General features: G+C 41.1%; 2 protein-coding genes and 7 non-coding genes across 12 annotated transcripts in view; 1 reads left to right on the top strand and 8 right to left on the bottom strand.

The window, feature by feature from the left end:
* The window catches only part of slc39a14 (solute carrier family 39 member 14), a 31,655-nt gene extending 14,722 nt beyond the window's left edge, over window positions 1–16,933 (bottom strand). The window contains exons 1-3 of one of the 4 annotated variants that reach the window (XM_018688494.2): window positions 16,691–16,933; window positions 5,894–6,246; window positions 2,057–2,228 (exon numbers count right to left, since the gene is read on the bottom strand). In XM_018688494.2, the coding sequence (XP_018544010.1) occupies window positions 2,057–2,228; window positions 5,894–6,246; window positions 16,691–16,850 (685 nt within the window). In that variant the 5' untranslated portion in view covers window positions 16,851–16,933. Of the gene's footprint in view, window positions 1–2,056; window positions 2,229–5,893; window positions 6,247–12,344; window positions 12,364–13,729; window positions 14,016–16,690 lie in introns of those variants that run through there. The other 3 variants (XM_018688493.2, XM_018688495.2, XM_051074897.1) reach the window with 3 other exon arrangements.
* trnap-agg (transfer RNA proline (anticodon AGG)) lies at window positions 14,851–14,922 on the bottom strand. The gene has a single exon. It is a non-coding gene; the product is annotated as a tRNA-Pro (tRNA).
* Window positions 15,234–15,305, bottom strand: trnap-ugg (transfer RNA proline (anticodon UGG)). The gene has a single exon. It is a non-coding gene; the product is annotated as a tRNA-Pro (tRNA).
* A 366-nt stretch (window positions 16,934–17,299) lies between the features above and the next one.
* trnap-agg (transfer RNA proline (anticodon AGG)) lies at window positions 17,300–17,371 on the bottom strand. The gene has a single exon. It is a non-coding gene; the product is annotated as a tRNA-Pro (tRNA).
* A 709-nt stretch (window positions 17,372–18,080) lies between these two features.
* On the bottom strand, window positions 18,081–18,152 carry trnap-agg (transfer RNA proline (anticodon AGG)). The gene has a single exon. It is a non-coding gene; the product is annotated as a tRNA-Pro (tRNA).
* A 303-nt stretch (window positions 18,153–18,455) lies between these two features.
* Window positions 18,456–18,527, bottom strand: trnap-ugg (transfer RNA proline (anticodon UGG)). The gene has a single exon. It is a non-coding gene; the product is annotated as a tRNA-Pro (tRNA).
* A 310-nt stretch (window positions 18,528–18,837) lies between these two features.
* On the bottom strand, window positions 18,838–18,909 carry trnap-cgg (transfer RNA proline (anticodon CGG)). The gene has a single exon. It is a non-coding gene; the product is annotated as a tRNA-Pro (tRNA).
* Window positions 18,910–19,153: 244 nt separating this feature from the next.
* trnap-ugg (transfer RNA proline (anticodon UGG)) lies at window positions 19,154–19,225 on the bottom strand. Its single transcript has one exon. It is a non-coding gene; the product is annotated as a tRNA-Pro (tRNA).
* Window positions 19,226–19,709: 484 nt separating this feature from the next.
* LOC108891357 (STAM-binding protein-like A) lies at window positions 19,710–26,976 on the top strand. The gene is made up of 10 exons (XM_018688497.2): window positions 19,710–19,859; window positions 21,972–22,196; window positions 22,299–22,374; window positions 22,477–22,572; window positions 22,932–23,331; window positions 23,550–23,674; window positions 24,096–24,233; window positions 25,290–25,402; window positions 25,483–25,582; window positions 25,967–26,976. The coding sequence occupies exons 2-10, from the start codon at window positions 21,994–21,996 to the stop codon at window positions 26,021–26,023; spliced, it is 1,308 nt and encodes a 435-aa protein (XP_018544013.1). The 5' UTR covers window positions 19,710–19,859; window positions 21,972–21,993; the 3' UTR covers window positions 26,024–26,976.
* The last annotated feature ends 570 nt before the right edge of the window (window positions 26,977–27,546 follow it).

Below are 27,546 nucleotides of genomic sequence, written 5' to 3'. Positions count from 1 at the left end.
TAGGTCACAAGCTGAAAAGGCTGGGAACAACAGCCTTAATCCACACCTGGAGACACAAAAAATAAGGATAGTGGACATTAGATAAAGGTTTTTGGCACAGTTTTGTCTGAGGCTGCACCACCTGTGGGAAAAATAAAGTTAGGTTCTGAGAGATTAATGATCAGTTCTCTGGCGTGACAGAGGAAGACAGGAAATAAAACTAGAAGAGGAGGGTTGGTGGTGACAGCGGATGTGGGCACAACTCAAATCACGAGTTAAACAAACATTTAATAATGTAAGCAAAGGCACGAGAAGTGAGCAAACAAATTTTAATTGCGATCAAAAATGATCTCTAGATCCTTAGCCACAGCGCTAAGCCGCTAAATGAGGTTCTTAATCTGTTTTGTCCTAATTCAACACCAGAAATTCAGAGCCATTCATTCGCTTATTTCTGAAATGCAAGGTTACAGATTGGACGAGGTACAGAGCTGTGTGTCATTCACATAGCAGTGAAAGCACATTCCATGTTTGCAAAAGAAATAACCTTGTGGCAGCATGTAAACACAGAAAAGAACAAGCCCCAGGACTCAACCTTGGGACAAAACACTTCCTCTCTCTGAACATAACTCTCCAAGGGAGGGAAAGCAGTCTTGGCCTAAAGCTATTCATGTTACAGGAACCTTGAGTGCTTTACTTCACAAGAGGTAAAAACCAAAACAGTTTTTTTAAGGCCACTGGAAAGCAGCCAGTCTGCAGGGACAGGATGATAATGTGCAGTGGTTCTGCTGACAAGCACTCAAAGACCATCTGAAGAAAGCTGCTAGGCATGAGGCCAAGGGCAGGGGTAGGAGAGGACACAACTAAATCATCATCAGGGACATTAAAACAGCCACAAGGGAGCTAGTTAAGGGAGGGACAGGTTTGATTTCATCCCTGGAAAAGCCGTAATAGTGTTAGGTTTTGATAATGAGAAAAGAAAAGATCTGCAGTGGAGATGAATTTCCATGGCATCTGCCTCCCTGCTGCTGGCAGATCGGCACAGCCTAGGCAAAGAAAAACAGCTCACGAGCCAAAATAAGCTGCCTACTGGGGCAAGTGTGAGATGAGCTGAGGGCATATGAGTGGATGATAAGGGAAAACAAATTTGTCAGTGGAGAGAGAGAGATGTTAGAGGAGACAGAGCCAGAGCTGTGGGCCTGGAAACCATTTCTCCTCCACCTGCTGAGGATAAGATAAACTGGGTTAAAAGTAAGAGCTGATAGTGGTGAGCTAGCTTAGCACAATGTCGTTAGTTAGAGAGGACGATGAAGATTGATGCCCGCAGTCATCACACATAACAGGAGCTGTTATTTCTCTCCTAGTAGAAACTGAAGTTGTGCTGCTTTTTGGATTTCAGCGCAGCCTCGAGGGCAGAGGATCACTTAAGGTCATCAGCTTTTCCGAGTCTGTAATTAACTGGGTTTTTTTTTTTTTTTTTTTTTTTTTTTTTTAATTCAAAGCTGAGTTTCGCTTCGATTCGGAGAGAACTTTAAGGCTTGTTAAACAACACAGCACATTTCCAAAACTTGGATGCCAACATGGCTTCCGGTGGCTCTCAAGGACGTCATGCTGGGTGTGTACGTTCAGCAGCCTGTATGGAGTTACAATGGGTCAGCAGCCGAGGAAAGAGAAGCAGTTTGTCGCTGAGATACTCCCCGGTCTGGACTGTCTTTATACCTGGAAGAGATCTCTGCTTTGTGCTGGTTTTGCTGACTGAAGGATGTGTTGGTCAAACTAAGAAATGCAATCTGAGCCTTGGCTAAGCTTTGTGTGTGCTTATTTTAGCTTTGATATCCTTAGGGGACATTGTGATATGACTATCTCTGAGCAACAAAACACACATTTGGAGCTCAGATCTGATGAAGAAATCCGTTTTCGAGGTCACGTTGCTTTTGGTTTTCATTCGTCTGACAAAATGGCTGTAAAAAGACTAAATATACTCACAGTAACAGGAGAAAAATATCAGTTTATGGCCTATATAATGCAAATATACAGATGCAGATCAGAGCAGACAACACAGTAACAAGTCAGCGCTCACCTTCAGCGTCTGACGGCCTGGGCCCGCTGCTCAGCGTCTCCTCTTTCTGATTCTTGCAGGTGCCGGCGTCCAGCTGCTGCAGCATGGTGGGGCACAGCTCCTTCAAATGCTGCCCGTCCAGCCGTGACTGCTCGCTGATGCTGTAAATGGCCAACGTGTCTGCGGGCAAGCACTGGAGATGGAAACATAACGAGTCGTCAGTTAGAGAAAGAAAGAAGAGGGGAGTTACCTTGTTGTTTGTGTGCAGTTTAGATTAGGGATGGACGCAACTGTTTGATGATCGATTACCGATTACTAAGAGTTTTGATGCGTGTCTTGAAGCAATATAATGATTTTCACTGCCTGGCAGCAACCAGCAGGAGGAGCAATTAAAGTTTAACAGAGAAAACCGAGCTGCCTTTGTCTGCACTAAATAGACTAATATTTAGATTCATTAACATTATAACGTTTGATTTGATTAATAAATTTTTTGTTTTCTGTTGTGTTTATGCCAAGCGATGTAACTTTGATTTGTTAATTTGTTTTAAGACAATTTTGAAAAGTTCTCTCTTAATTAAACATAAGCTTAAAGGCATTTCAACAAAGTTTTGTGTTGGAGATCGTGTTAATTGAAATTCTGGCACCAATATTTAAATTTTTACTTTATTGTAATCAGCATCAGTCCTGAAAGAAACAGTTTGGTCGACCCCTTGTAAGAGCTCTACTGAGTGATTTGTTGATAAGACAGAAAATTAAATCTGAAGATATTCAGAGAAGTGATTAATTGGTCTTTTTCCAAGCAAAAGCACCAAATATTCTCTGGTTTTTGCTTCTAAAATATGTAGATTTGCTGCTTTTCTCTGTTTTATATATCGTAAGTTGAGTATCTTTTGGTTTTAGATTACTGGTCACTGTTGCGAGGGCAATTTTGACTGTTTTCAGATACTTTATTCATTAATTAATCAAAAAAATAATAGCTGAATGAAAAGAATCAGCTCTAAAACAAACTAAAAGATAAATATTGTATACAGTGTGTTGTCTTCTGATGATTAAATCATTGTTGGCTGTTTGCCATAAGATTTCTGGTGATTCAAACACAACTGCTAAAAATACAAGTATTAAAAAGTCTACTAACAATGAAGAAATGGACAAAAAATAAATACCAACAGGACACATACATATGCAGAAATGTCAAACTATGAAATCCCATCTCAAAGGTCACATTCAAACGAGAGAAAAAGAGAAACTGTATCCACGGTAAATATATCAATCCTATATTGGGACACAGAAGCCAGTTATAATTTCATTTCCTGGAGGATAAAAAGTGAAGATGAATCAAACAGAAGTGAGGCTTTTGATAGTGACTCACGACATAATCACAGCTGATTCATCACTCTGCCAAATGCTCACGAAAATTCAGGTACAGTCACAGCAGCAGGAAACGCATTCAATATGGTATTTAGTGATTATGTGAGCAAACAACACATTGGTCTTTCCACTGTGGCAGCAACGAATACACGATCAGTGAAGAAGAACGGCCTCTGAAAAGTTCGACAGCGTCACTAAAGGGGGAAGAGCAGTGATAGTTGTTGGCCAAAGGTTGCAGTTTTACTTCTTTTCTGAGAGTCACACACCTGTACAGAGACAGGCATTACCTGTTTCTATTGTCACATTCATTCAGGTAGATACACACAGCATTCCTCCTGTAGGTTACCTAAGCTACACGTGTCCTCAACTCTCCCCTATGTTCTAAGTAAATTCTCAGAGGTGTTTATTACCTTGTAATTACTCAGAATTATTCAATTCAAAGGCAGATCAGTGAGTCAGTGAGCGAACCAACTACGACACTAAGTATGGAAAATATGTTAAATATTTCAGCTATCTGGCACCGGTGGCTCCTGCTTCTTCCAGACAGGACTAAAGCTGGATTTACCCTTCTGCTTCAGGGGTGGTGCAGAGGCTCTGGGGCCCCCACCCTGCCGCCGCCACCGCCGGAGGCACTACCCCATCAGGACAGAGGAGAAACCACAAGAATTTCACATGGAGCAAAGAGTAAGCTCGTCTCTGTTGGTTTCGTCATGTTTGGTTGATCCACTATCCTCTTTATATGCACCAGTTTGTACAGGTTTTATAAATCCATGACTCAACAGCTCCCTGTCAACGGACCACACACGCCACTTATTTATTCAGTTACTAGTATGGTGACCTCCCTGGTTTGTAAAGGCATCTCAAGTGTCAACAAGCTTCCCATCATTGCTCTTTGTTACTGTCAATTAAAATAAAGTAGGCATGAGACAATATGAAAATTCCATGTTACGATTATCCTGGCTGAAATAGTTGCAATTAACAATATTATTGCCATAATTATGAAAATATGCTTTACATTCTTAAATTGATTTGAACTGTTCCGGTTACAGTTAACATTAAAGGATAAACTGTCGTAAATTGCAGTCAATTCACCCAAGATCGCAGCTCCGTTTTAGCCTGAGACAGCGAAGATATTTGCTGTTTAGCTACATAGCTAACGTCACCTGGCTAAAGACGCAGGGCTCCCCCTTGTGGCAATTCAGTATAAATCGATACAGGACTGTATGTTGGCTTGATAGCTTTTTTTTAGGTCAGTCGTGAGGATATTAACAATTATCCTGATGATGGAAATTCACTAGGATCAACTTATTGTGAGTGTTTTTTTATCGCGAAGGACAATAAAATCGTATATCGTACCATCCCTAGAGAATAAAGACAGTTACTTTGGGTATAAGATGTATGCAGGACAACCCTTTAACCTTTATAGAAAAGTAAATGTTTTTGATCTAAAAGGGACGAACGGAAAACCTGCCTGAACCCAACGCCTATGAGTTATTCTTTTTGAGAAACAAAAGGGGGAAAAAGAAAGAGAACCTCAAAAGAAACTTGAATTGACCAACACTGGCAGCATGATACACCATCAACCAAAATCCAGCTGTGGTCAAACTGAGCGGCAACACATGTCATTTTTTACCTGCTCTGTCTCACCTCAAAACCTCATTTTTCTCCTGATGCACAAAGTGATCAGAGCCAACACACACCACAGACCCAAGGCACAAGAAACCAGAACCAATTAGAACTGCCTCTAACTCTGTATGGCTCCAAGTAACCGATAAACTCTTGATGAAACCGCCTCAGCTGCTGCTGGAGGTCAAAGTCAGGGGTAATTAGGAAGGCAATAAAAGTAAAAGTTATAAACAAGACTTTAAAAGCACAGCTCGAGGTGAACTCTTTGCATTCAGCACCAAGTCCGTAGAAGGCTTATGAACACATACAGTGTTGAGATAATGAGTCAACAAACTGATCAACAAATCCCTGGTTCAAGTTTGTCAAATGTATGGACGATGGTCCGGAAAAAACCTAACAAAAAAGTTCATATAGACACTGGGATTATGACATTTTTGATGTCAAAAGTGAGGTGTAAAATGCGAGACACGTGCTTGCAAATATACAGAGGCTGAAGCTCCACCACGGCCGGTTGAGGACATATTTTTTAGGATGTTTGTGTGACAGTTTAAGGTCTTGTTGGGGATGCGACTGCCACATTTGAGGAAGCAGAAGACCTTAGCCTATGTTTTTTGCGTATTTTCTGGCTGGTCGTTTTTCTGGAGTAGCATTTTAGAGTTTGATTTAGACAGTGAGAGTGTTTTACAAGAAATCCCACATTACAGCAAGTAAATAAATGTCAGATGTGTGTGATGTGATGTGCCAGCGCCATGTTTATTAATTAACACTTGTAGGCAGAGCATAATAAAGTGAAATGTGGCTACACAGATTCATTTAGCATCTGTCATACCAACCACAATCAACACAGGGAAACGTTCTTCTCACCTTGGAGCTGTTGGATTTGGGAGGTGTGGTTGTCGGCGTCTCGGCCACGTGGCTGCTGCTGTCTCCGCCACCTTCACCCTGACCCTCGCTGAGGAGGGCCAGCAGAGAGCGCAGCTGGGGCACCGTGATGGTGGTGTTGTCTCCATAGCGGGCCAGCAGGTCCTGGAGCACCTGGGCAGGAGACTGGGTCTGGCTCTCCCCCTGACCCGTCACTAAGCCCGGGGGGCAGAGCAGCGCAGCCAGGGCTAGGATGAACATCAGCTGCGGCTGCCAGAGGAGGGAGACGGTGGTCGTGTGACGGCCATGAGGGGACCAGATGAGCATGGCTTCTTCACTGGCTGGAGGACGCTGATCTGTGGAAGGAGGAGGAGGAGGCGTGAATAAAAGAAATCTATCTCCTGTGACAGATAACAGCTGTTTTATAAACGCAGTACTTCACAGTTTTGCTCACAGACGACAGACGACACACAACTCCAAATGACAGAAAGATTTAATTATTCTCATAAACCGGCTCAAAGTGCACGACAAGGAGAGGAGACGAGCCAAGTTCAGCGAATGTTTTATTTTGAATAGGCAAACTCTAATTATGTCAAGATAAGACAGTAAAGCATGTGCATCGGTCATGTTTATCTGGACTCATTCACTCGCCGCTTTTCAGGAAACTGTTTTTGATCCTAAGCTTCAGCAGACTATCCTTGTCCCTGTCTTGTTAGCGTCTAGTGCAGGGACGTCCATCAAATCAACAAGAGAAATAAAATGCAGCAATGTACCAAAAAAAAGAAGAAAAAGACTTCAATAAGGAAAGAAATGGACTTTGTTGGACTAAATGGGGGTATAACGTCTTTTAGGGGTGTAATGATTCTCCAAATCAGAGACTGACAGACCTTGTTTTTTGGGGGAGGTGTAACCAAAATGTTCCCACACTGCTGCCTTAAATGTGCCCAGGAGGGAGGTCTGCAGTCTCTGGGTTATTATTCATCTTGAGCCAATTAAACATTTACCACAGGCGTAGATCACTCGATGATGTTTGGACCAAAACAGGCAAACGACACACACAGATGGAAGACGAAAAAAATAAAATATACAGCTCGTACCTAACTTTATATAGAACAATACTTTTGTGATAAAATGTGTTAACTGCGAATTAAAAACAAGTGTACATAATGAGAGCTCAGACGTCTGTAGCACAGTTTCAGTCTCGGTTTCAGAATTATTACACCCCTACTTATTTATCACAAAAAGTTCTACAAGTACGTTTAACCAAAATATTCAAAATTATTTTTGAAACCATCTCAACACATACAGCCCCCTAACAGCATATTAATGCATTTAGGACATAAATTAAGGAACTCTGATCAAATAATAATAAGTATTTGGTGCCAGTTCTGCAGTTTTGGGTCACTACTCAAAGAAGCATGTAACTTCTCTTACATGATGCAGCTTTAGGTTTGTAAATATCCAATTGTTTAGTAGATAAGAGGCCAATACTGACAGTAAGTGAAGCACCAAACAGACTAGTCGACCTGCACGAAGCCTGCAGAGTAAACAGGAAACCAGCAAGTAATTACAGACAATTACAGCACACACACACCAGACAAAGCACTCACTATCAGTGGCAGTGACACCAGAGTAACCAACCAGCAAATGCACACAATAACACTCTCTTAAACATAAACCAGACGTGCCTCCATTATGCATATCACCTTGTTTGTTTTCAGCCAAACTGTGGCATCGGTATTTTAGCTTTAGATGCACAAGAATTATAAAAATTCAATATTATGCAAGCATTTCTGCTGCATTCATTTTTACTTTTTTGCATCCACACCACATACAGAGGTACACTGTAATGTCCCCGTCCTCTGCTCCAACACAGAGCGCCAATTCATCTCAGGTCCAAATGCCACATTGAGGTGAATAAACACAGCTATTCATTTTTTTTTTTTTTTGAAAAGAAACCCCTAACTTTTTCTCTGACAGAGCCTCTAATGATAGCTGGTGCGTAAAGCGCCCTGAGGCTCTGAGCTCGCCGACTGATGCCCACAGAGCACCTGGGAGCAGGGGTGGGAGTCGGGGGAATAGAGAACGGAGAAGAAGAAATGCCTGAAGAGAGCAGTGAGGGCTCCTCAGGAGTGCAGTGGACTGAGGAGGAGAGAGAGATAAAACTAAGGTTACGACTCACCGGTGAGGAAGAAAGAAACAGGGAAGGATGGGAGACAAGAAACCTGAATTGGCAGCTGCCAGCTTGACTTTTCTGCACTCTCTTTTCCCCATCGATTTGACTGCTTCAAATTTCAATCTGACACTCGAGCCACAAAGTCCAGCCCTGAGCCAAACCCACACCATTCCTTTTCCCGAGCTATACAGAGAGAGACGGGTGTTTACTGTAGCTGGCCGGCAGAGGAATCGGGCGAGGAAACACTGCAGATGCAAACATCCAGTTCCAGCTGCTGGGGGGGAAAACAACAAGACGACGTGATCGAGATCCAGGCTGAAACACCAAACTCATGACCAGAAAACTTCCTGCTCTGGAAACACCACAGGACCAGGAGAGCCAAGATAAATGAGACACAGCTCCCCTCTTTGTAAATATACTGCTGAGATGCCCTTCAGCAAGGCACTGCACTCCAGCTGCTCGGTGGCCCTCTGAGCCGTGAGGAAATATAAGACGATGTGAATGTAAAGTGCGACTTTCCCCCAGATAAAATACTAACTTTCAAAAGGTCAGCCTGTCTTACTTCTAATTTGTGTTCACTCTTTTTTCTTCCCCACCTTCATCTCTGTCTGCTCCCTCGGTCTCAGAGCTGAGGAGGCAAAGAGAAGATTTTCCTCTTCAGTAAGTCAGCCTCTCCCCAATGAATTGTACCCTCTGTCCCAAATCTTCCTCCTCTACTTGCTCTAATGAGACCTCATTCTGAAGTAGGAAGGGTGGGAGTGAAACAAGTTACAGAAAACAGAAAAAAAACCTTCATAAGCCTCTTTAGCTCCTTATTTTTTATTTCTTTCTCCAATACTTTCCTCTTGCACAATCCTGCAGGAGCTGTGAACCTTGGCCTCCTTACTGCTTTTGTTAGTGAAACACAGGCTGAAGGTAGAGGCGGAACTGTTTTGACAATCGATAAAGTCACGTGTCAAACAAAAATGACAAAGACTTACTGCTTCCAGCTCTTCAAATATGGGGATTTGTTGCTTTTTCTCACTGTACAAGTGTCTGACAACGTTATGGAGATGATTCCTACCGTCATAGACCTTTTTATTAAAGAGTAAGTTCCTATCGTTTAACCAGAAACATCGCTATATATCGCTACCAAACACCATTGACAAAAACAGTAATTTTACTGAGCAGAATACACTGAGCTGCTGGTATACCACTACCTCGTTCAGCTGGTTTGTTTGTGTTATTGTGTGACTCTCAGTGTCTAAATGCTTTACATAAGTCAAAGTACCACACCATAACACAAACAAACTAACCGATCGAGGCTGCGGTATACCAGCAGCTCCCTGTGTTCTGCTCGGTAAAATTACTGTTTTTGTCAATGGAGTCTGGTACTGATATATGGCAATGCTCTAGATTACAACAGCTACACTACTACAAAAAGCTACTAGCACTTCAAAAGAACTGTTACTAACCTTAAATTCAGGCAGGTTTATCTATCTCAGGGTTATCTTGTTGTTTAATCAGAAACATCGCTCTACATCACTGCCAAACTCCATTGACAAAAATAGTAATTTTACCAAGCAGAACACAGGGACCTGCGGGAATACCTCTGCCTTGATTGGTTAGTTTATTTGTGCTATTGTGTGGTACTTTAACTTCTGTAAAGTATTCATACACCACTGAAAGTCACAAAATAACACAAGCAGACTAACCAATCAAGGCTGCAGTATTCCAGCAACTCCCTGTGTTCTGCCCAGTAAAATTGCTGTTTTTGTCAATGGAGTCTGGTATTAGTATCTAAAGTGATGTTTCTGATTAACCCTGCCTGACTTTAAGGCAGGGTTTTTGAAGTGGTAATGGTGTGGTATTGAATCTTCTTATAGCAGTGTAGCAGTAATCTACGAAGGTCAGGAGTTTCAGAAGTGGATAAATGTGCAGCAATAAACTGCACTCATTCCTCTCCAACCTGCAGGGAAGCTGCCAGAGGTAAAGTGATATCTCTCTCTCCTCTTCCACATTTATTTTTCATTAGACAGAGAGGAGACGCAAGGTGTGTGAGGAAATATCTGGGAGCGACAAAAGGCAGCAGCACATGGGTAAAACACAAATAAACCCTGGATAATCTTAATTTGTTTGGTACATACATGTCGCCACCTGACATCAACAAAAAATGACTTCATGAAATCTAAACAACCTCTGTTAACAACCAAGACAAAAGCCATAAAGAAGAATAATAAATCTGCATTAGGAATTAACAGGCTTTTGGGAAATGTGGTCTCATTTTGGAAAACAATAGACCAGTGGAAACGAGCCAGGACAACACACACACAATATCCACTATGATTTAATCTGTCTGCCAACACTACATCAACATACTCTGCCAGTGATATGTCAGTGTTTAAGGATGCAAATCAACCACTGAGTAAATGGATTAATAACACGTGTCACTCCAAGCTAGCTTTGTGCTAACTCTGTTCTTCATTAGACATCCAATTCAATATGAAGCACTTTCATTTATCCCTCAAGAGGCAACTCAAGGCGAACGAAAACACACAAACAAGTGCAAATACATTTATCAATCTATAAAAAACTGTTTATTTTCTGCAATAATCCAAAAGCCAGTGAAAAAAATCTCATTGGCTTTTTGTCAAGTGAACCAGGGTGATGCTAACTTCCAGGCTGGCCTCCAAAAATACATCATCCCTGCATCCCTGCATGTGTCACATGATTGTTTTGGTCCAATCACGATCGAGTGCTCACACTCCAAGTTTAATTATCCGAGGATGAATAATAACCCTGAGATGGCAGACACCCCCTGGTCACATTCAAGACCAGAGTGTGGGAACATTTTGGTCATCCACCCTCACAATAACTAAATTTGGGGAATCGTTACACCACGACTCTCACATATCAACATCGGTGTTGGCTTCGATATTTCATTATCAGCCAGGCTCTACTCTCAACGGGCAAGCATGCAGCGATTCAACAAGTGAGTAAGAATAGCTGCCTGTCATCATGCTTCCTTGGCTGTGATAATAAGTTGGTACAGATGCTAAATATACACATGCACTCCTGAAGAAGAAGAAGAAGAAGAAGAAGAAGAAGTATTGTCTTTTGCAGACACAGCTGAATAAACACAGGCCTTTTTTCACCGGCAGACCTTTGCCTCGGTCTAGGCGTGGCTACGGTCCAATCAAAACAATACAGATGCTGTTTTTAAATGTCAGCATGTCGGGTTAGACCGATGTCAACGCTCATGCACAAGTCTGACAGAGAGAGAGAGAGAGAGAGAGTCCAAGGCCTGTGTGGAGATAACTCTGGTGAGAAGAGACTGGCAGTCTGCAGCAGAGACCTTCAATGACGATGGCGAAGGCCTCTCACGTTAAATATGATGTCTACAAGGCAGAGGAGCAGAGCAGAGAGAGGGTGGGGTGGGGGATGTTTTAGTCACAGTCTGCTGGACTCCAATCCCAGAGGCATGCAGCCGATTCTCCTCTGCTCATCCTTTTCAAATCTTCCTAGAAAGTCACCAGTTTGTTGCTTCGTCTGTTACTTCCTCGTCGTTACGCTGCAGTCAGACGACAAACCTCAAGCAAACTGGGCCCAGACAAATGATGTACATATAGAAAACAGAAGAGGTGATAGGCACAAGTTACGTGCTGTTATCACCATAGTCACCAAGCACAGGGAGTGGGTAACTATTATTACATCTCACAGCTCCTACACCCGTGTGTAAACAACAGCTCGGTGAGAAATTTCCCTCGTCACCATCAACTTCACCAGCTGACGGAACAAAGAGTCAAATAAAAGAGACGTTATCTACAGAATCTGCCACACGGAAAAAAACACACTACACACTACACACAACACACTACATGAAGGAGTGCTTACGTGTCCAAACCTACACGCCCTTCAAATAAATTAGTGAATAATTCAGGGTGCTGCACAAACAATGCAGCCAGCTTTTATTAGCGCTGTTTATCAGCACTCTGAAGTCCTGTAGAGGACTTCAGATCAAGGCTTATGAAAGTCCTAATGGAAACTTTTTTGTTTGCATTTTGCCCTCCAAAATAAAAGCTTGTTCCTGCGTTTATTTGAGCTTTGCAGCCTTAAAATCAGAGTGCCTCTTTGTTGTTACGGCTGAAAAACATACTCTCAGCCACCTTTTTTCATGCATGTACACAAATATCCTCTAATCTGTGCACAGTACATTCATGATTTACATGTATTAGACTGAGAATTGTCACATACACAGGTATTTTTAAAATAAATATATAAATTAAGGAGGCCTCTTACCTTAAAATGAACAAGAGCGCGTTTTAATCAGTTTAGTCCTTGTTTAAAATACTTTGAGTGCTGTAACAGGCACGGTGTACTCTGTATGTTTGCTCTGATTAAAGCTGAAAGTACACTGTTTGCACTCCTCAAACAACTGTGTTTGTATTTAAGTGCATTAATTCTATTGAGTCTTGACACTGTTGTATATTCTAGCTACTTAATAATCCCATCTTGCTGAATTAAAAAAAAGGTTTTTCATATCAAAATACTGAGCAAAGCAAAGCATTGAAAGTCTCAGCAGTAACGATTTTCAGCTTGTGAGATGATAAGAGACATTATATTTTGGGTTTGCTGCACCTTACATTTCATTTTGCTAAACTTAGATCTGTTGTCCTCGTTAGCTGACACTTTTCTGTGCAACCTAGTGTTAACAAAATCACAATGGTGGCAATCTCTGTTGACACATACACATACATACATACACATACAGCCAAGACCAGGATAAAAGTATCAGAGGAACCTGATCAGATTTTATGGTTGGAGCTTGTTTTTTATGCTCAATAACATTTGTTGCTTGATGTGACAACAGGACATCACCATTCATATTTGATTTTTCAGCTTTCTGGATGCTTCTATTCATAATTTCAGACCATCAAACTGTTCTTACAGACAAAATGGAAAATTTATAGAGTCATAAAACACTGAACAATCATACGGCTTTTAGGTAAGATAAGATAATCCTTCATTAGTCCCAGAGCGGGGTTGCATGTGTTGCATGGTTTATACACCGATGACTAAGCATGGGCCAGTATCAGATTCTGACGTTACAATAACCTTAAGCAAAAATATTGTGGTTTTACAGTTTCCTGATATTGTAATTAAAGCTCTAAAATGACTTATTTTGAAATGCCTGGTAAGAAAAACACCTTTTTTCCACTGAACACAATCTATTTTATTCTTAAACAACACAGAATATTTGGAACATTGGTAAATGTGTTAAAATAATACAATAAATTACAAAAAAAGTCCCTTAAGTGAGCCTAAACCTGCAGCTCAACAAGCTCAGAACATAAATAATTGAATTCTTTGCTGTAAAAATGATTAATGGTTTTGAAACCCTGACCTTTTAAAGCCACGGTATACCTTGAAAACCATGCCTACCGATGACTTTATTTTGTTATACAGTAACAAAACTACTTCCTGTTCAAAGACATGGTTTAGTTTTTGTACTAATCAGGTCCTACTGATCCCAAAAGGCCAAGAGAAATTAAAAAAGAATATAAAACCAATGCCGAGTCTAGAGTCGTGTCTAGAGTCCTGCTTCATGCCTGTCTGCTGGCTCAGGATATGACTCCAGGGGAAACTATTCTCCTGCTAACTCCAAAGCATCAAGCACACTGTACCTTTTTACCAACGGAGACACGAACAGCAACTGCTCCTCGCTAGATCCTCCTTAACTCAAAGCAGCTCCTTCCTCAAAGCAGACTCTCATGTCTTCACAGTCGACTGTCTCACTTTATATACAGCTGGAGCTGAGGGCTTCGACTCATCAACCTTTACCCACGGCCCCTAATTACTGTTTCGCAGCGTCCTCCTCATCAACCAGGACCGTCATTAGATGAGAGAGAGAGGGCTGCGGGCATGACGTCGGTTCACCAAACACAGTCAGTGAGCTCCACTCATCCTGAGTGTTTCAACAAAGGACCATTCAACATGAAATTAAAGGGTTTTACACATGACTCAACCCCTCACTTTTACCTAGAGGGCTGCTTAGAGGTCAGATATCCAGTGGTGGAAAGCCACAGAGCATGTGTACCTACCTAATCACAAATTTCAGTTGCTCATCGACAAATACAGTTTTAGTTACCAAGCAGGATATTATCTATATAACAAAACATGGGATAAATTTGTATGAATGAGTGAAGACAACATTAATATTTGAAGAAGTTGGAAGACTAACACATCCGTGATTCAACCCCCTAAACCCTTTTTTCCCATTTAGTATTGTTCAGAGTTCACACACATTTCAGCCAACTGATTTCCAGGACTTCTCCAAGTGCTTTAAACCAATTTTATGACAGAAATCTCAGCAAATTTCATATATACATGACAGGTAAGAAAAACATGTGGAGTCAGATTTAACCATAATAATTCCAAAGTATAAAGCTTTCCTTGCATTACACAAGTCTGATTGGTTTAAATGAAGTATTCAGACCCTTAACATAAAGGATAAGTCCAGGATTTCTGAACCTGGACCTTATGGTTTCCCTCTTGCACAAGAGTCACAAACCTGGAACAGCTAAACAGCTGCTGGAATAAAATCAAACTGTGCTGTTTACTGCTTCTGGATACACCGTCCTTGCTCAATATTGTACCAGTCACAAAACTTTTTGTCCCTATTTATGACTTACCAATAAACTCTGGATACACCATTGTTGCTCAATAGGACTGATTGCTGAATAAGGTCCAGAAAATTCCTCAGCTCAATCCACGAAGATCTGGTGTGGACATGTTGACTACTCTTGGGCTCGTCCGGGATTTGAACCCGGGACCTCTCGCACCCTAAGCGAGAATCATACCCCTAGACCAACGAGCCACTTCTATCCAATCATTACATCAAGAATGACATTGCAGCACAAATAAATGAATCAATTGAGCATTTACAAGTAAAGCACTTGGAGACTTGTCATGTATAAGACGCCTATGAGTTGTTAGCAGCTCCACCAAACACATATTTCCTCTCTAAACTTCTCAGATTGTTTCATTTCGATCACAGTTTTAGGCGTGAAGAGGTCAAACTATCCAACATTACAGAATTAGAAATGAGTAATTAGACTGAGTCACACAAATACAATACAAATGACTGGAAACTGCTGCAGGTTCCACTTTGTCTCAGTTATAAACAACGGGCTCGTCCGGGATTTGAACCCGGGACCTCTCGCACCCAAAGCGAGAATCATACCCCTAGACCAACGAGCCACTTGCTCATGTGTTAACGGCATCAAGATGGCATTGCAACACAATTAAAAACACTCACAGAAAACTAAAGATTTCTATGAGTGTTTAACAGTTCCACCAAGAAGACAACCTGAACCTGGGTTCCTTATTTTCCCATGTTTCCCACCATTGAGCAAGAGTGTTGAATCCAGAACAGCTGCTGGAATAAACCCAAACAGTGATGTTCAGTGGTTCTGGACATACTGTTCTTGCTCAATACTGCACTGATCTCAAAGTATCAAAAGTTAGAGTACTCATGTGGTAAAATCTCCTCGATGACTGATATATTATTCTAGCTATTGTTAATAGTGATGGATCCATGTGTAATAAACATTTTATTGTTGTAGCTTTAACTAATTTAACTACAGTTAGTTGGTTTAGCCCTCCAAAGAATCAGTGGATCAATCTGAGAGGTTGTGAGATGATTAATAGGAGAGGAAAGCACAAACATGAATACATTTTCCAAACTTCTTTGCTCTCATTTCACTGAAATGAGAGAGTATGTTTGTGTTTTTGTCACTGGTTTAATACCTAGTAATGCACTATATTCTATAAGCTTAATATATGCGAAAATTAAATCTGCAAAGTAACTATAGTCGTCAGGTAAATGTAGTGGAGTAAAGAGGTGTCGGAGGGTTCCTGAATCAAGTGCGTGGAGACAAAATCACGAGTCTCATTCATAAAAAAAATGCCTGCACACTGACAGAGAAACACAAGAGGCTCTATAGATGAAAAAAGTAACGTTATTTCATGTCTAAAAGAGCGAAAATGTGAATAAAAATGAGCATCATGATCCTTTAGCTGTCCTGAAAGTCATTTTTTGCCAATATGTGCGTGCAGTTTCTCTTAAAATAGAAATAAAATGAAGCAATAGGCAGAATATTTCCATCTAAAATGTAATAAAGTAGAAGTACAAGCGCCTCACAGTTACTCTCCACCTCAAGCACGCGACAGATCACAGGAAAAGAGCGAGGCTATCAGATGAATTTAAAGGGAATTAGCCTTTATATTTCAGCTTATCAAGGCTGCGTTACACTGTTATGACTACGACAAGGGTTTCTCAATTTCCCCCCGTGTCGCCTGAACGCACATGTGTGCACACAGCCCCCGAAAACGAAACAAAAATAACGGAGAAGATGGAAAAGGACCAGTCGCGACATTAAAGGTGTTTTCCTGATTTAGCTGCGTTTGCGTTAGCTTCTATAGCAAGTCCTTGATTAAGCTAGGATCCTGTGTTAAAAGGCTAAAAGGCAGGGGAGTCCTCTAACGGGTGAATTAATGTCTTAACGGTTAAATAAGAGCCGGTGTTCTCGGCTAACACAGAGGCTCATGAACCAGCTCGGTATTAGCCGTGACAGTTAGCTTACCCGGTGATGCTGTTGCGGGAAGGAAAGCAGCCTCTTGACGTCGACTCCGCTCAACAAACAACCGTTTCTCGAGGAGGAGGTGGGGGGGGGGCTCTCGCGGACCGAGAATGACAGATGTGGACAGCGGCGGCGGCAGGATGTCTCCGGCGTCTTCAGTCATTCACGGATAGGAGGAGACCCGGGAGGAGGGTGTATTTTTTATCCTCTGTCGTCCTCCCATTCAGATGAGCCACGGCGGCAGCGTGGAGCCTGTGGGTGACGTCACAGCTCGTCGATGACTCGGGGTTTTCGAAGTGGCGGTGTCTCCACCTGGTGGCCAACGCTAGGTACTGCATCACAACAAATACTAACTACAATAGGTACTTTTAGTGAAGTACACGTGTAATTGCAGGAATTTTATTTGTACAGGAATATGACTACATTGTTGTATTTTACTCCAGTCTTCTTCCACTAAAGCTGGATACATATATTTCATTAGATTTTTTTTAAAAGAAGATCTTATTCTCCAGATACACTGATGTTGCTCAATAGGACTGATTGCTTAATAAGATCCCAAAAATTCCTTATTTCAATCCACAAAGATCCGGGGGGGATATGTTGATTACTCCTGGGCTCGTCCGGGATTTGAACCCGGGACCTCTCGCACCCTAAGCGAGAATCATACCCCTAGACCAACGAGCCACTTGCAAAAGACACACTAAGGACGATTCAACATGAAATTAAAGGGTTTTACACATGACTCAACCCCTCACTTTTACCCAGAGGGCTGCTTAGAGGTCAGATATCCAGTGGTGGAAAGCCACAGAGCATGTGTACCTACCTAATCACAATTTTCAGTTGCTCATCGACAAATACAGTTTTAGTTACCAAGCAGGATATTATCTATATAACAAAACATACGATAAATTTGTATGAATAAGCAAAGGCTTTGAAGAAGTTGGAAGAATAACACATCCGTGATTCAACCCCCTAAACCCTTTTTTCCCATTTAGTATTGTTCAGAGTTCACACACATTTCAGCCAAGTATAAAGTTTTCCTTGCATTACACAAGTCTGATTGGTTTAAATGAAGTATCCAGACCCTTAACATAAAGGATAAGTCCAGGATTTTTGAACCTGGACCTTATGGTTTCCCTCTTGCACAAGAGTCACAAACCTGGAACAGCTAAACAGCTGCTGGAATAAAATCAAACTGTGCTGCTTACTGCTTCTGGATACACCGTCTTTGCTCAATATTGTACCAGTCACAAAACTTTTTGTCCCTATTTATGACTTACCAATAAACTCTGGATACACCATTGTTGCTCAATAGGACTGATTGCTGAATAAGGTCCAGAAAATTCCTCACCTCAATCCACAAAGATTTGGTGCAGATCTATTGACTACTCTTGGGCTCGTCCGGGATTTGAACCCGGGACCTCTCGCACCCTAAGCGAGAATCATACCCCTAGACCAACGAGCCACTCATATCCTGTTATTACATCAAGAATGACATTGCAGCACAAAAAAATTAGTAAATTCAGCATTTACGAGTAAAGTACTAAATGACGCCTATGAGTTGCAGCTTCACCAAAGACATATTTTCTCTCTAAACTTCTCAGATTGTTTCATTTCAATAACAAATGACTGAACAGGTTCCACTTTGTCTCAGAGGTACATGTTGAAAGAGCTCATAGTGTAAGGCTCCTTTAAAGTCAGTATTGATTCTGATAGAAGTTCATCTTCTAGAGTGATGCTAAACACATTTTACCTTCCAAAGAACAACGGGCTCGTCCGGGATTTGAACCCGGGACCTCTCGCACCCAAAGCGAGAATCATACCCCTAGACCAACGAGCCACTTGTACAAGACATAACTGCATCAAGATAGCATTGCAATGCAATTAAAAACTTGGTACTGAAGATTTCTATGAGTGTTTAACAGTTAAGAAGACAACCTGAATCTGGTCTCGTTATTTTCCCATGTTTCCCACCATTGAGCAAGAGTGTTGAATCCAGAACAGCTACTGGAATAAACCCAAAGAGTGATGTTTAGTGGTTCTGGACATACTGTTCTTGCTTAATAGCATCCCAACTCCAAGGACACATGGATACAAACACAGACTTTGGGGGTGATACTAACAAGCATTCAGGTTGTTCTATAAGCAACGGGCTCGTCCGGGATTTGAACCCGGGACCTCTCGCACCCGAAGCGAGAATCATACCCCTAGACCAACGAGCCATGTGTACCTTTGTCCTCATGTCAAGAAAGATCTCACAAACCGTTTTTATTGACACGTAAGTTGTAGCCATTAACACATGTAGCATCAATGATGGCACTACAACAGAATAATAATCTTGGTGCTTATACTTTATTTAAATAAATCCATTTAAAGAGCAAACACTTCACAAAAGAAAGTCAGTTTACACCTTTAAGGTAATTTTTCATTATTTATGTATAAAATGTGTGTTTCAGGAAAAACAAAGGGCTCGTCCGGGATTTGAACCCGGGACCTCTCGCACCCAAAGCGAGAATCATACCCCTAGACCAACGAGCCACTTATACTTAACAACTTTCACAGGAAAGATCGCACAAACCGTATTGTGTACCAACAATTTTATACTAGTCATACTCATTTTGAAATAGCGTTTTATCTCATAATTTTCACCTTTTAGCGCATAATTTTGATTTAGTAAATTAACCATTAGATTAGATTTTTTTACTGTAAGTTTGACATTTTAGATTTTCATCTACTCTCGATATAAAAATTGTGACCTTTCATAATCTAATTCGTAATTATTCGTAATTCGTAATTATTATTATTAATTTTAATTTAGTAAATGACCGAGAATATTTTTACTTTTTTTCTTTATTTTTTCTTTTAATGGCAGAAATGAGCGTCTAGGGAAAAATAAAATAAATCACCTAAACCCTCAGGACACACTTCACAAAAAGAAAAGGTACAATTATTATTATTTTTATTTTTTTTTACATTTTTATAAAAATCGATCGATAACATGTTGACGTCCTCCGGGGCGTGACTCGTCAGACCGGAAGTTGTGCTAACTGCGGAAGTGTTCAGATCAGTACGGACGTTGGACCGAAAGGATCCGTTTCAGGACTTTAATTTGATCTGGTTTTGATCCAGCTGTATGTAGACCTCTGGAAGCCTCGGTTTACAGCTCGATCGGGTAAGAATGAACACAAAGAGTCTCGGTTGTCACTGAAGCTGCTTTAAATAATGCTAACTTTGCTAAGTTAGCCGAGTTAGCGCCGCTAACGCTCCGTCGCACAGAGACAGTGAGGGTTATAGGTGGAGATCAGGAGCCTAACACATATGTTTATCTTTATCTTTTCAACCAGACAGTGTCAGTGGACACAGGGGTTTCTAAATGAGCTGAAAATAACGGTGTGTCAGTCAATATTTGAGCTGGAAAGGGCCCATCTCTGGCACTTAGTCTGTTTCACCACTGGAGTGGCAGTTAGGCGAAGGTTCGTTCGTTTTTTAAGGTAACTCTGACAACAAGGTGTTGTTTTTATTTCTATCTATCCGCTCCTGTGAATAAAAAACATAACTGCAAATATACAGACAATAGCCTCCGATTCCCAGTTTCCCCAGTCAGGCCACATCAGATCAGATCCAGATTCACCTAGACCTGTCAAACCTGGACTATGTTAACGCAGAGAAAACAGTCTCTTTAGACTCTTTAAACCACAGTTTTAGATATTTTAAACCTTTTTTCTTTTTCTGAAAATACAAGAAATGACTATTTTGCTTTTATTTTTTTTAAACTATTTCCCCCTCATCCAGATCACACAGGATCAGGTCTAACTAATGTTAACCACAGTTTACACTAGTTTACACTAGTTTTAATCTATTACAATGCATCATGTTTTTAATAAAGAACTAGTTTGTTGTAAAATCAAATCTTAATCCTCAAAGTAACTAGTAACCAAAGCTGTACAAGATGTACAAGTACATTAAAATTATACTTAAATATAGTTCTTATCCAGAGTTGTAATTCCTGATAAAGTTAGATTTAGTTTTGTGAAACTGTGCAGTGTGTCTTTCATGTTTGTTGGTGTTATTGCAGGTACGCCCACCTCTCACTTTGTATCAGTGCCACGCCTCTGGATGTAAACTGGCTTCAATTGGTCCTCTCTCTGACACGCTGTGTTTCTGTGAGCCAAGAAGCCTTCATGGTCGAATCAATACAAAGCCATCTGACTGTTAGTCAGCGTGCTGATGAAGCGCTCTCACATTTGACTTCGTTTGATCGATATAGAGCAGGAAAAACCCCAAGTCATGGAGCCTCCCAGCAGTCATTGCTTTTTTCTAAATATACTCAGCCAGAGCGATCTGTGGCCTCAATACAGGCTGAGGGGAGGGACACTGCCTTTTTGTTCTCATTGATACAGGATATTAAGTTATACTCACACCCATTCATATTTTTTAATATCAGATTTCCAGTAACTGTGAGTTGTGTTTTGTTGAAAATAACTCCTAGATTTTGTTGAGTTTTTAACACTTTTTTTGGTAGTTAACTTCTATTTTAGTTCATTTAATTAAAGTTTGCTCATTTATATGTTATGTATATTTAAGGTGGACGGTGCTCAGCAGTCATCAAAGGGAAATGTTAATCCACAACAGATAAAAACACAAACTAGCAGTGTTGTAAGGAACTAGTTACCTTACAGGACAAAATAAACAGCCAAAAATGTGGATTACGCTTTTGAAAATGACAGAAAAATGTCTTAAAACCATACACAGTGTTTGACGTCAGCTCTTAAGTCACATATACAGGATGTTATTGTGTGCCACAGGTGTTTAAAGGGGCAGCTCACCCAAATCTCTCTCTCTCACACACACACACACACAAGAAGAAAAAACTGTTGTGATCGTGGTATGTAGCCATGCAGGTCGTTTCAGTTTTAGCTGCTCCGATGTTGAGATATCCTGCTTCACTTTTGAATGAATTGATCTTTATTGAAAACCGTATTAAGTGCTTTGAGCCCATTTTGAATTAATTTCACCTCCATTATTTAAAAACATATTTTAAAAACTTGAAACACTTAGACGAGCTGTTTGTAGTTTTACTGTTGCTACACAGCTAACATCAGCATTAACAGCTGTTTACTTACCAGTCTAGAAGAAAAGTTTTAGGGCTTTTATTTTGATAGAAACTTATTCTAAGGAGGGAAGAAACCAAAAAAGCCAAATAACATGAAAACTTGTTGTAAACCTCTCTGACAGGCTGTACGTGGCTTTCCTTAAACAAATATTCGTCCTGTGTCTCCCTCAGTCTCCCAGGTTGAGCTGTCGTGATGGCGGACCACACTGATATCAGTCTGCAGCCGGAGGAGCGAGTCCGTGCTCTGACCAAGAAGGGAAGCACGGTGGAGGTGAACGACGACGTGCCCCCCCGACGCTACTTCCGCTCGGGCATGGAGATGATCCGCATGGCGAACATCTACACGGAGGAGGGCAACATCGAGCACGCCTTCGTCCTTTACAATAAGTATATTACGTAAGTATTTCCTGAATTTGATGATTCCCTGCAGGGTTTGTGGTAGGTATTTATCTTTATTTTAATAATCTGTTAAACATAAGGATTTCTCTTTTCACCAAGACTCTTTATAGAAAAACTTCCCAAGCATCGGGAATACAAGACGGCTAACATCCCTGAGAAGAAGGACACACTAAAGGTTTGTACACAGTCTTAATACTGTCCTGTAAAACATATTTTAGTTGTTTTCTAGAAAATATTTAAGCTTAACATTCAGTTACATTTTTTATTTCTTCTCCAGAAACTGAAGGATGTTGCGTTTCCTCAAGCAGAGATCCTGAAAAAAGCTCTTCTGAGGAGATTTGAACAAGAATATGCACAATATCTTGTCAAAAAGGTAAAGTTTCTGTCGGCGTCTTTAACACTAAATGATCCTACAGTCCATTGTCTGAACTGTAAATGAGGTGAAACATTAACCAGCCCCACAGCGGCTGCATACCATGGTTGAAATGAAAGGAGGCAGTCATTTATTATCAGGATAAATGGAGGCAAAACAATGACACTGACCTTGAATAGTCACATTGTTTATTACAGTGAATGAGGTGAGTTAAACCTCACATGAATTATCCTGCGACAAAACGTCATCATCAGAGACCTGAAGATCAGTTTTTCTTTGTGTCTTTCTTGATTAAAAGACAAAAATCAGACCGCCTGCTGAAAGTTAAACATGTACGTGTGTGTTGTGTTCATGTTCAGAAAACGGAGGAGGACGCCCTGGCGCAGGAGCAGTCCAGGCAGCGAGCGCTGGACGCCGAGCGGGAGCGCGTGGCCGAAATGCAGCGGCGGCAGCGGGAGCAGGAGCAGTTCAGTGCCTTCGAGGAGATGATCCGCCGCCAGGAGCTGGAGAAGGAGCGCCAACGCGTGCTCCTCGAGTTCGCCACGCCCGCCGCGCCTTCCCCCGACATGCCGCTCATCCCAGGCATCCAGGGCCCGCCGCTCGTCTCCCCCACCCCTCCCCACAGCCCCGGGGACACGTACACCGGCTCCAACCACCAGTACAACCACCCTCCCGCCACCATCGGCACACCTGCCTCCGGCCCGCCCAGCTTCGACCGCTCGCTCAAGCCCGGCTCTCTGGTCAGCCCGGGGAACAACAGTGAGTTAATCTCCAACACGAGGGGGGGCGACCCTCAGAGGATTTAAATACTCCCCTACTCCTTTTGCCCTAAAGTATTTATTCCTCTGAGCTGATTTCTCCCTCCTACCTCGACCTACTTAATTTCCTGTTTACACCATGCCTTGTCTCAGAACATCACACAAATCTAACTTTTCCATTCAGCTTTTGTTTGTTCCTCCTCTACATGATTTGCGCAGATACAATGGTGGATGCCCTCCGGCAGTTGGCCGTCCCCGCTGAGCTGTGCCGGAGCTTTCTGAGGCTGGCCGAGGCCAACACAAGCCGAGCTGTAGAAACTTGTGGCATCCTGTGTGGCAAACTGGTAAGAGCTTAAAACAGAGGAGCTGTGTTGAACAGCTCTGTCACAGGAAGCACAAAAATTATTACAAAAGAGATGTTATTAAAACATTTTTAAACTGTTAATCACTGGTTTTCAGGCTATTAATGTGTAAAGAATGTGGTTTGGTAGATCAGCTGACCTCCCACCCCAGAGGGCACTTGTCCTAGATCTGCTCATGGCTTTTATTTTGAAATATATGAGGCTCATTTTGCTGGTCGGGGTTAACTTGAAGCACTTTTGTCACTTTTTTATGAGCATGACTGAGCGTTTTTTGCCTGCAGCGAACCAGTCAGAGCTCTGTTAATTTTGTTCGGGGGTGGGGGGTGTCCTTGGATGGTTTCTTGGCAGACGGGTGGCCATGCATAATTTAAAGGGAGTGTAACAGTGTGACGCTTTTTTCCAGACCAGAAATGCGTTTACTGTGACCCACGTCATCGTACCAAAGCAGTGCGGCGGACCGGACTATTGTGACACGGAAAACGAAGAGGAACTCTTTCTCATACAGGACCAGTACGATCTCATCACCCTGGGCTGGATACATGTGAGTAAACATCACAGCAGCTTCAGTACCATAAAGGAAAAATCCAGGGAACATCGCATGTTCCCAAAGATACTCATATATCATAATCTTCTGGTTTAAGAAGCTGAAATCAGCTGATATTTAGCATGTTTGCTTTACTTTAAAGAATAACCCTGGTATTATTTAACCTGGGCCTTATGTTCCCGTGTTTCTGGGGGTAAATCAGTGAATCTTTGCATCTGTCCACGTCAAAGTACGTCCACTAAAGTGTTTGTTTTTACCACTGACAGGCTCAGATTGTTATTCTAAGTGTCTGACAACATTATGGATAGTATTCCTACAGAGATAGAGCTTTTATTAAAGGGTAAGATTCTTTGTCTTTAATCACAAACAAGGTTGTATATCACTACCAGACTCCATTGACAAAAACAGTCATTTTACCGAGCAGAACACAGGAGCTGCTGGGATACAGCTGCCTGGTTTGTTTGTGTTGCTGTGTGGTACTTTAAACTAATTTAAAGTATCTGATTACTTCTTCTGCCACTGAAAGTGACACAATAACACAAACTAACTAACAGATGGAGGCAGAGGTATTCCAGCAGCTCCTGTGTTCTGCTTGGTAAAATTACTGTTTTTGTCAATGGAGTCTGGTAGGGATATATGGTGATGTTTCTGGCTAAACAAAAAGAATCGTACTCTTTAATAAAAAGCTCTCTCTCTGTAGGGATCTTATCCATAATGTTGTCAGACACTTATGATAACAACCTGAGCCTGTCAGTGGCAAAAATAAGAACTTTAATGGACATACTTTAACACTATTAGATTACATCATTTACACCCAAAAACAAAGCCCAGAGTCAATGATTCTTGACTTGTGCTTTATCATAATATCAAATTCACATGATTAATTTAACACTTTTGATCTTCACAAGTGCTTGTTTCTATCTATATTTAGATGTAAGTGTCAGTAAATCACTGGCTGCTTTATTCAGACAAACGTGTAAAATGTGGTTTGGCAAGTCAGCAGCTTGCAGAGTGACACGTCATGTTGAGGTGAACTGGCTTTTCTCTTCTCAGACTCACCCCACACAGACGGCCTTCCTGTCCAGCGTCGACCTCCACACACACTGCTCCTACCAGATGATGCTGCCGGAGGCCATCGCCATCGTCTGCTCGCCGAAATTCAACGAGTGAGTCGTGTTTGATGTGTGTTTTCCCCCTAAGCGTCTCTCTGTGCTGAAGCGTGACTGTGTGTGTTTGTGTTTCCCAGAATTGGTTACTTCAGGTTGACGGATCGAGGGACGGATGAGATCTCCACATGTAAACAGAAAGGTTTTCACCCGCACAGCAAAGATCCTCCACTATTTACAGTGAGTACAGCCAGACTGCACTTTTTAATTTACATTTTCTGAGAAGTTATAACACAGGTTAAATTTAGAAGTTTAGTTAAGGCAGATAAAACGTGTTTGCTCGGTGAATTATATCAGAGTTTAATTAAAAGAGCCAGCTGGTTTCTTTAGGCTTCAGTCATTATCAGAATACTCTTCAAAGTCACAGATTATATATCGTGATAAACATTTATTTTGAGCAACATGGGAAAAAGATTGTGATCATATCACCCAGCCCTAAGTCAGGTATCATTTTCTTGATTTCAATATCTAAAGTTTAATAATTTTAGGTCAAGCACTCGTGCATTGTATTGTTATTTCCTGCCCACCTGAGCCGACTCTAACGTCTCAAATCTTCCTTTCCAGCACGCGGGACACGTCACCATCACCGACGACACTGTGTCCATGATGGATTTGCGGTGATTTTTTTTATTTTTTATTTTAAATTTTTTGTTCCTTTTTTCACCAGAACACTCATAGACTGTTTTATTATTAAACTGCAGAATGCAGAAAAGAAAAACACTCATTTTATTTTCAGGACGGTACTGAGCAAATACCGACCACGAGTTTACCATTTATATGGACTTCAGTTGTTCTCAAAGGGAGCAACTTTGTGAATTTTTTCTTCTTTTTTTGGCTCTGTAAGAAAAATTCCACGTATTATTGCACTTTTCAAAACAAAACAACTAGTATCCACTTAACGGACCTCTGGCTCTTCAACCCCTTCCTCTTTGTGAATATGTGCTATAGTTCCTTCCTGTTCGACTTTTGTTAATAAACAAAAAAGTAATTTCTGTTTGTCAGTAAACAGGCAAGTGTCCGCTGACCCGGCCTTCGGTTCTGCCCTGACAGATAAAAAGTGCCAAGGATGAGAACATTCACTCGCTGTCGAGTTGTTCGTTTGTGCAACAAGAAGTTCAGTGTAAAAGTTTATAATTGAGTCTTTGTCGTTTTTCTGACTTGGTTGTGTTTCCTTCGTAAGCCGTTGAAGTGCTCCGAGCGGTGAGAGAAACAAACGCCAGTTGTAACTCAGGTATGCAGGCAGTGTCGCTGTTGCTGCTCTGTATTATATTTTTCTAGACAAACACCATCACTCCACTGTTTCCCTCACCTGTAAAGGGTTTTATCTGTAGTTTAATTCCTGCTTATGATGGATCCACCTTCTATGTTTGTGTGTTTTTGTGGAGGGAGTGTTGGTGTAGTACCTGAATGTACCTTCTGCAACACACATCACTTCACATCACACTTTACTAACCACCTGGCCTGTCCTCTGTTTGCTCCCTTCTCTCGTTAGAAGAAGTAAATGATTAGCCATAATTGTGAAAATACCCTTAATAAATTAAATGCCAAGACAAAATAAACTTATTGTAGATTAATTTAACTTGCATTATTTTGTTTGTCGTGTTGAATTTAACAGTGACAGAGCAGAAAAATGTGTTATTTCTGCTTGAGGTGATGTGTGTAAGTATGAACATTTAAAATAAATATCATGGGATTACTATAATAAAAACAGCAGCCGATTTCAGTTAAATTAACATGAGAATGTGTGCGTGTTAGAGCAGAGATTCAGTGTGTTTAAAGAAGATTAATTTATGATTTACAGGTAGAAGGTAAAGAGGGTTAAGACAGTGACAGAGCTGCAAAAATTCAGATTGCCTCTAATATTTGAGACAAAGATATATATATATATATATATATATATATATATATATATATATATATATATATATTCCAGCATCTTGTTTCATCTGACCAGTTGTCAAAAACACAACGATTTTGATTTTCTATCAAAGAAATCTGTGGAAACTAGCAAACATTTACATTTGAGAAGCTGCTACCAGTTAAGTTTTGACATTTATTTGCGTAAAAAGTGACTATAATCACTAATCAGTTGCTAAAATAGTTGACAATTAACATTCTTTCAGTTGATTAATCACTTAATTAAC

Source organism: Lates calcarifer, linkage group LG13 (assembly GCF_001640805.2).
Source record: "Lates calcarifer isolate ASB-BC8 linkage group LG13, TLL_Latcal_v3, whole genome shotgun sequence".
Lineage (NCBI taxonomy): Eukaryota > Metazoa > Chordata > Actinopteri > Centropomidae > Lates > Lates calcarifer.
Note: the sequence above shows the minus strand (reverse complement) of the source record. Positions and strands in the feature narration are given on the sequence as shown.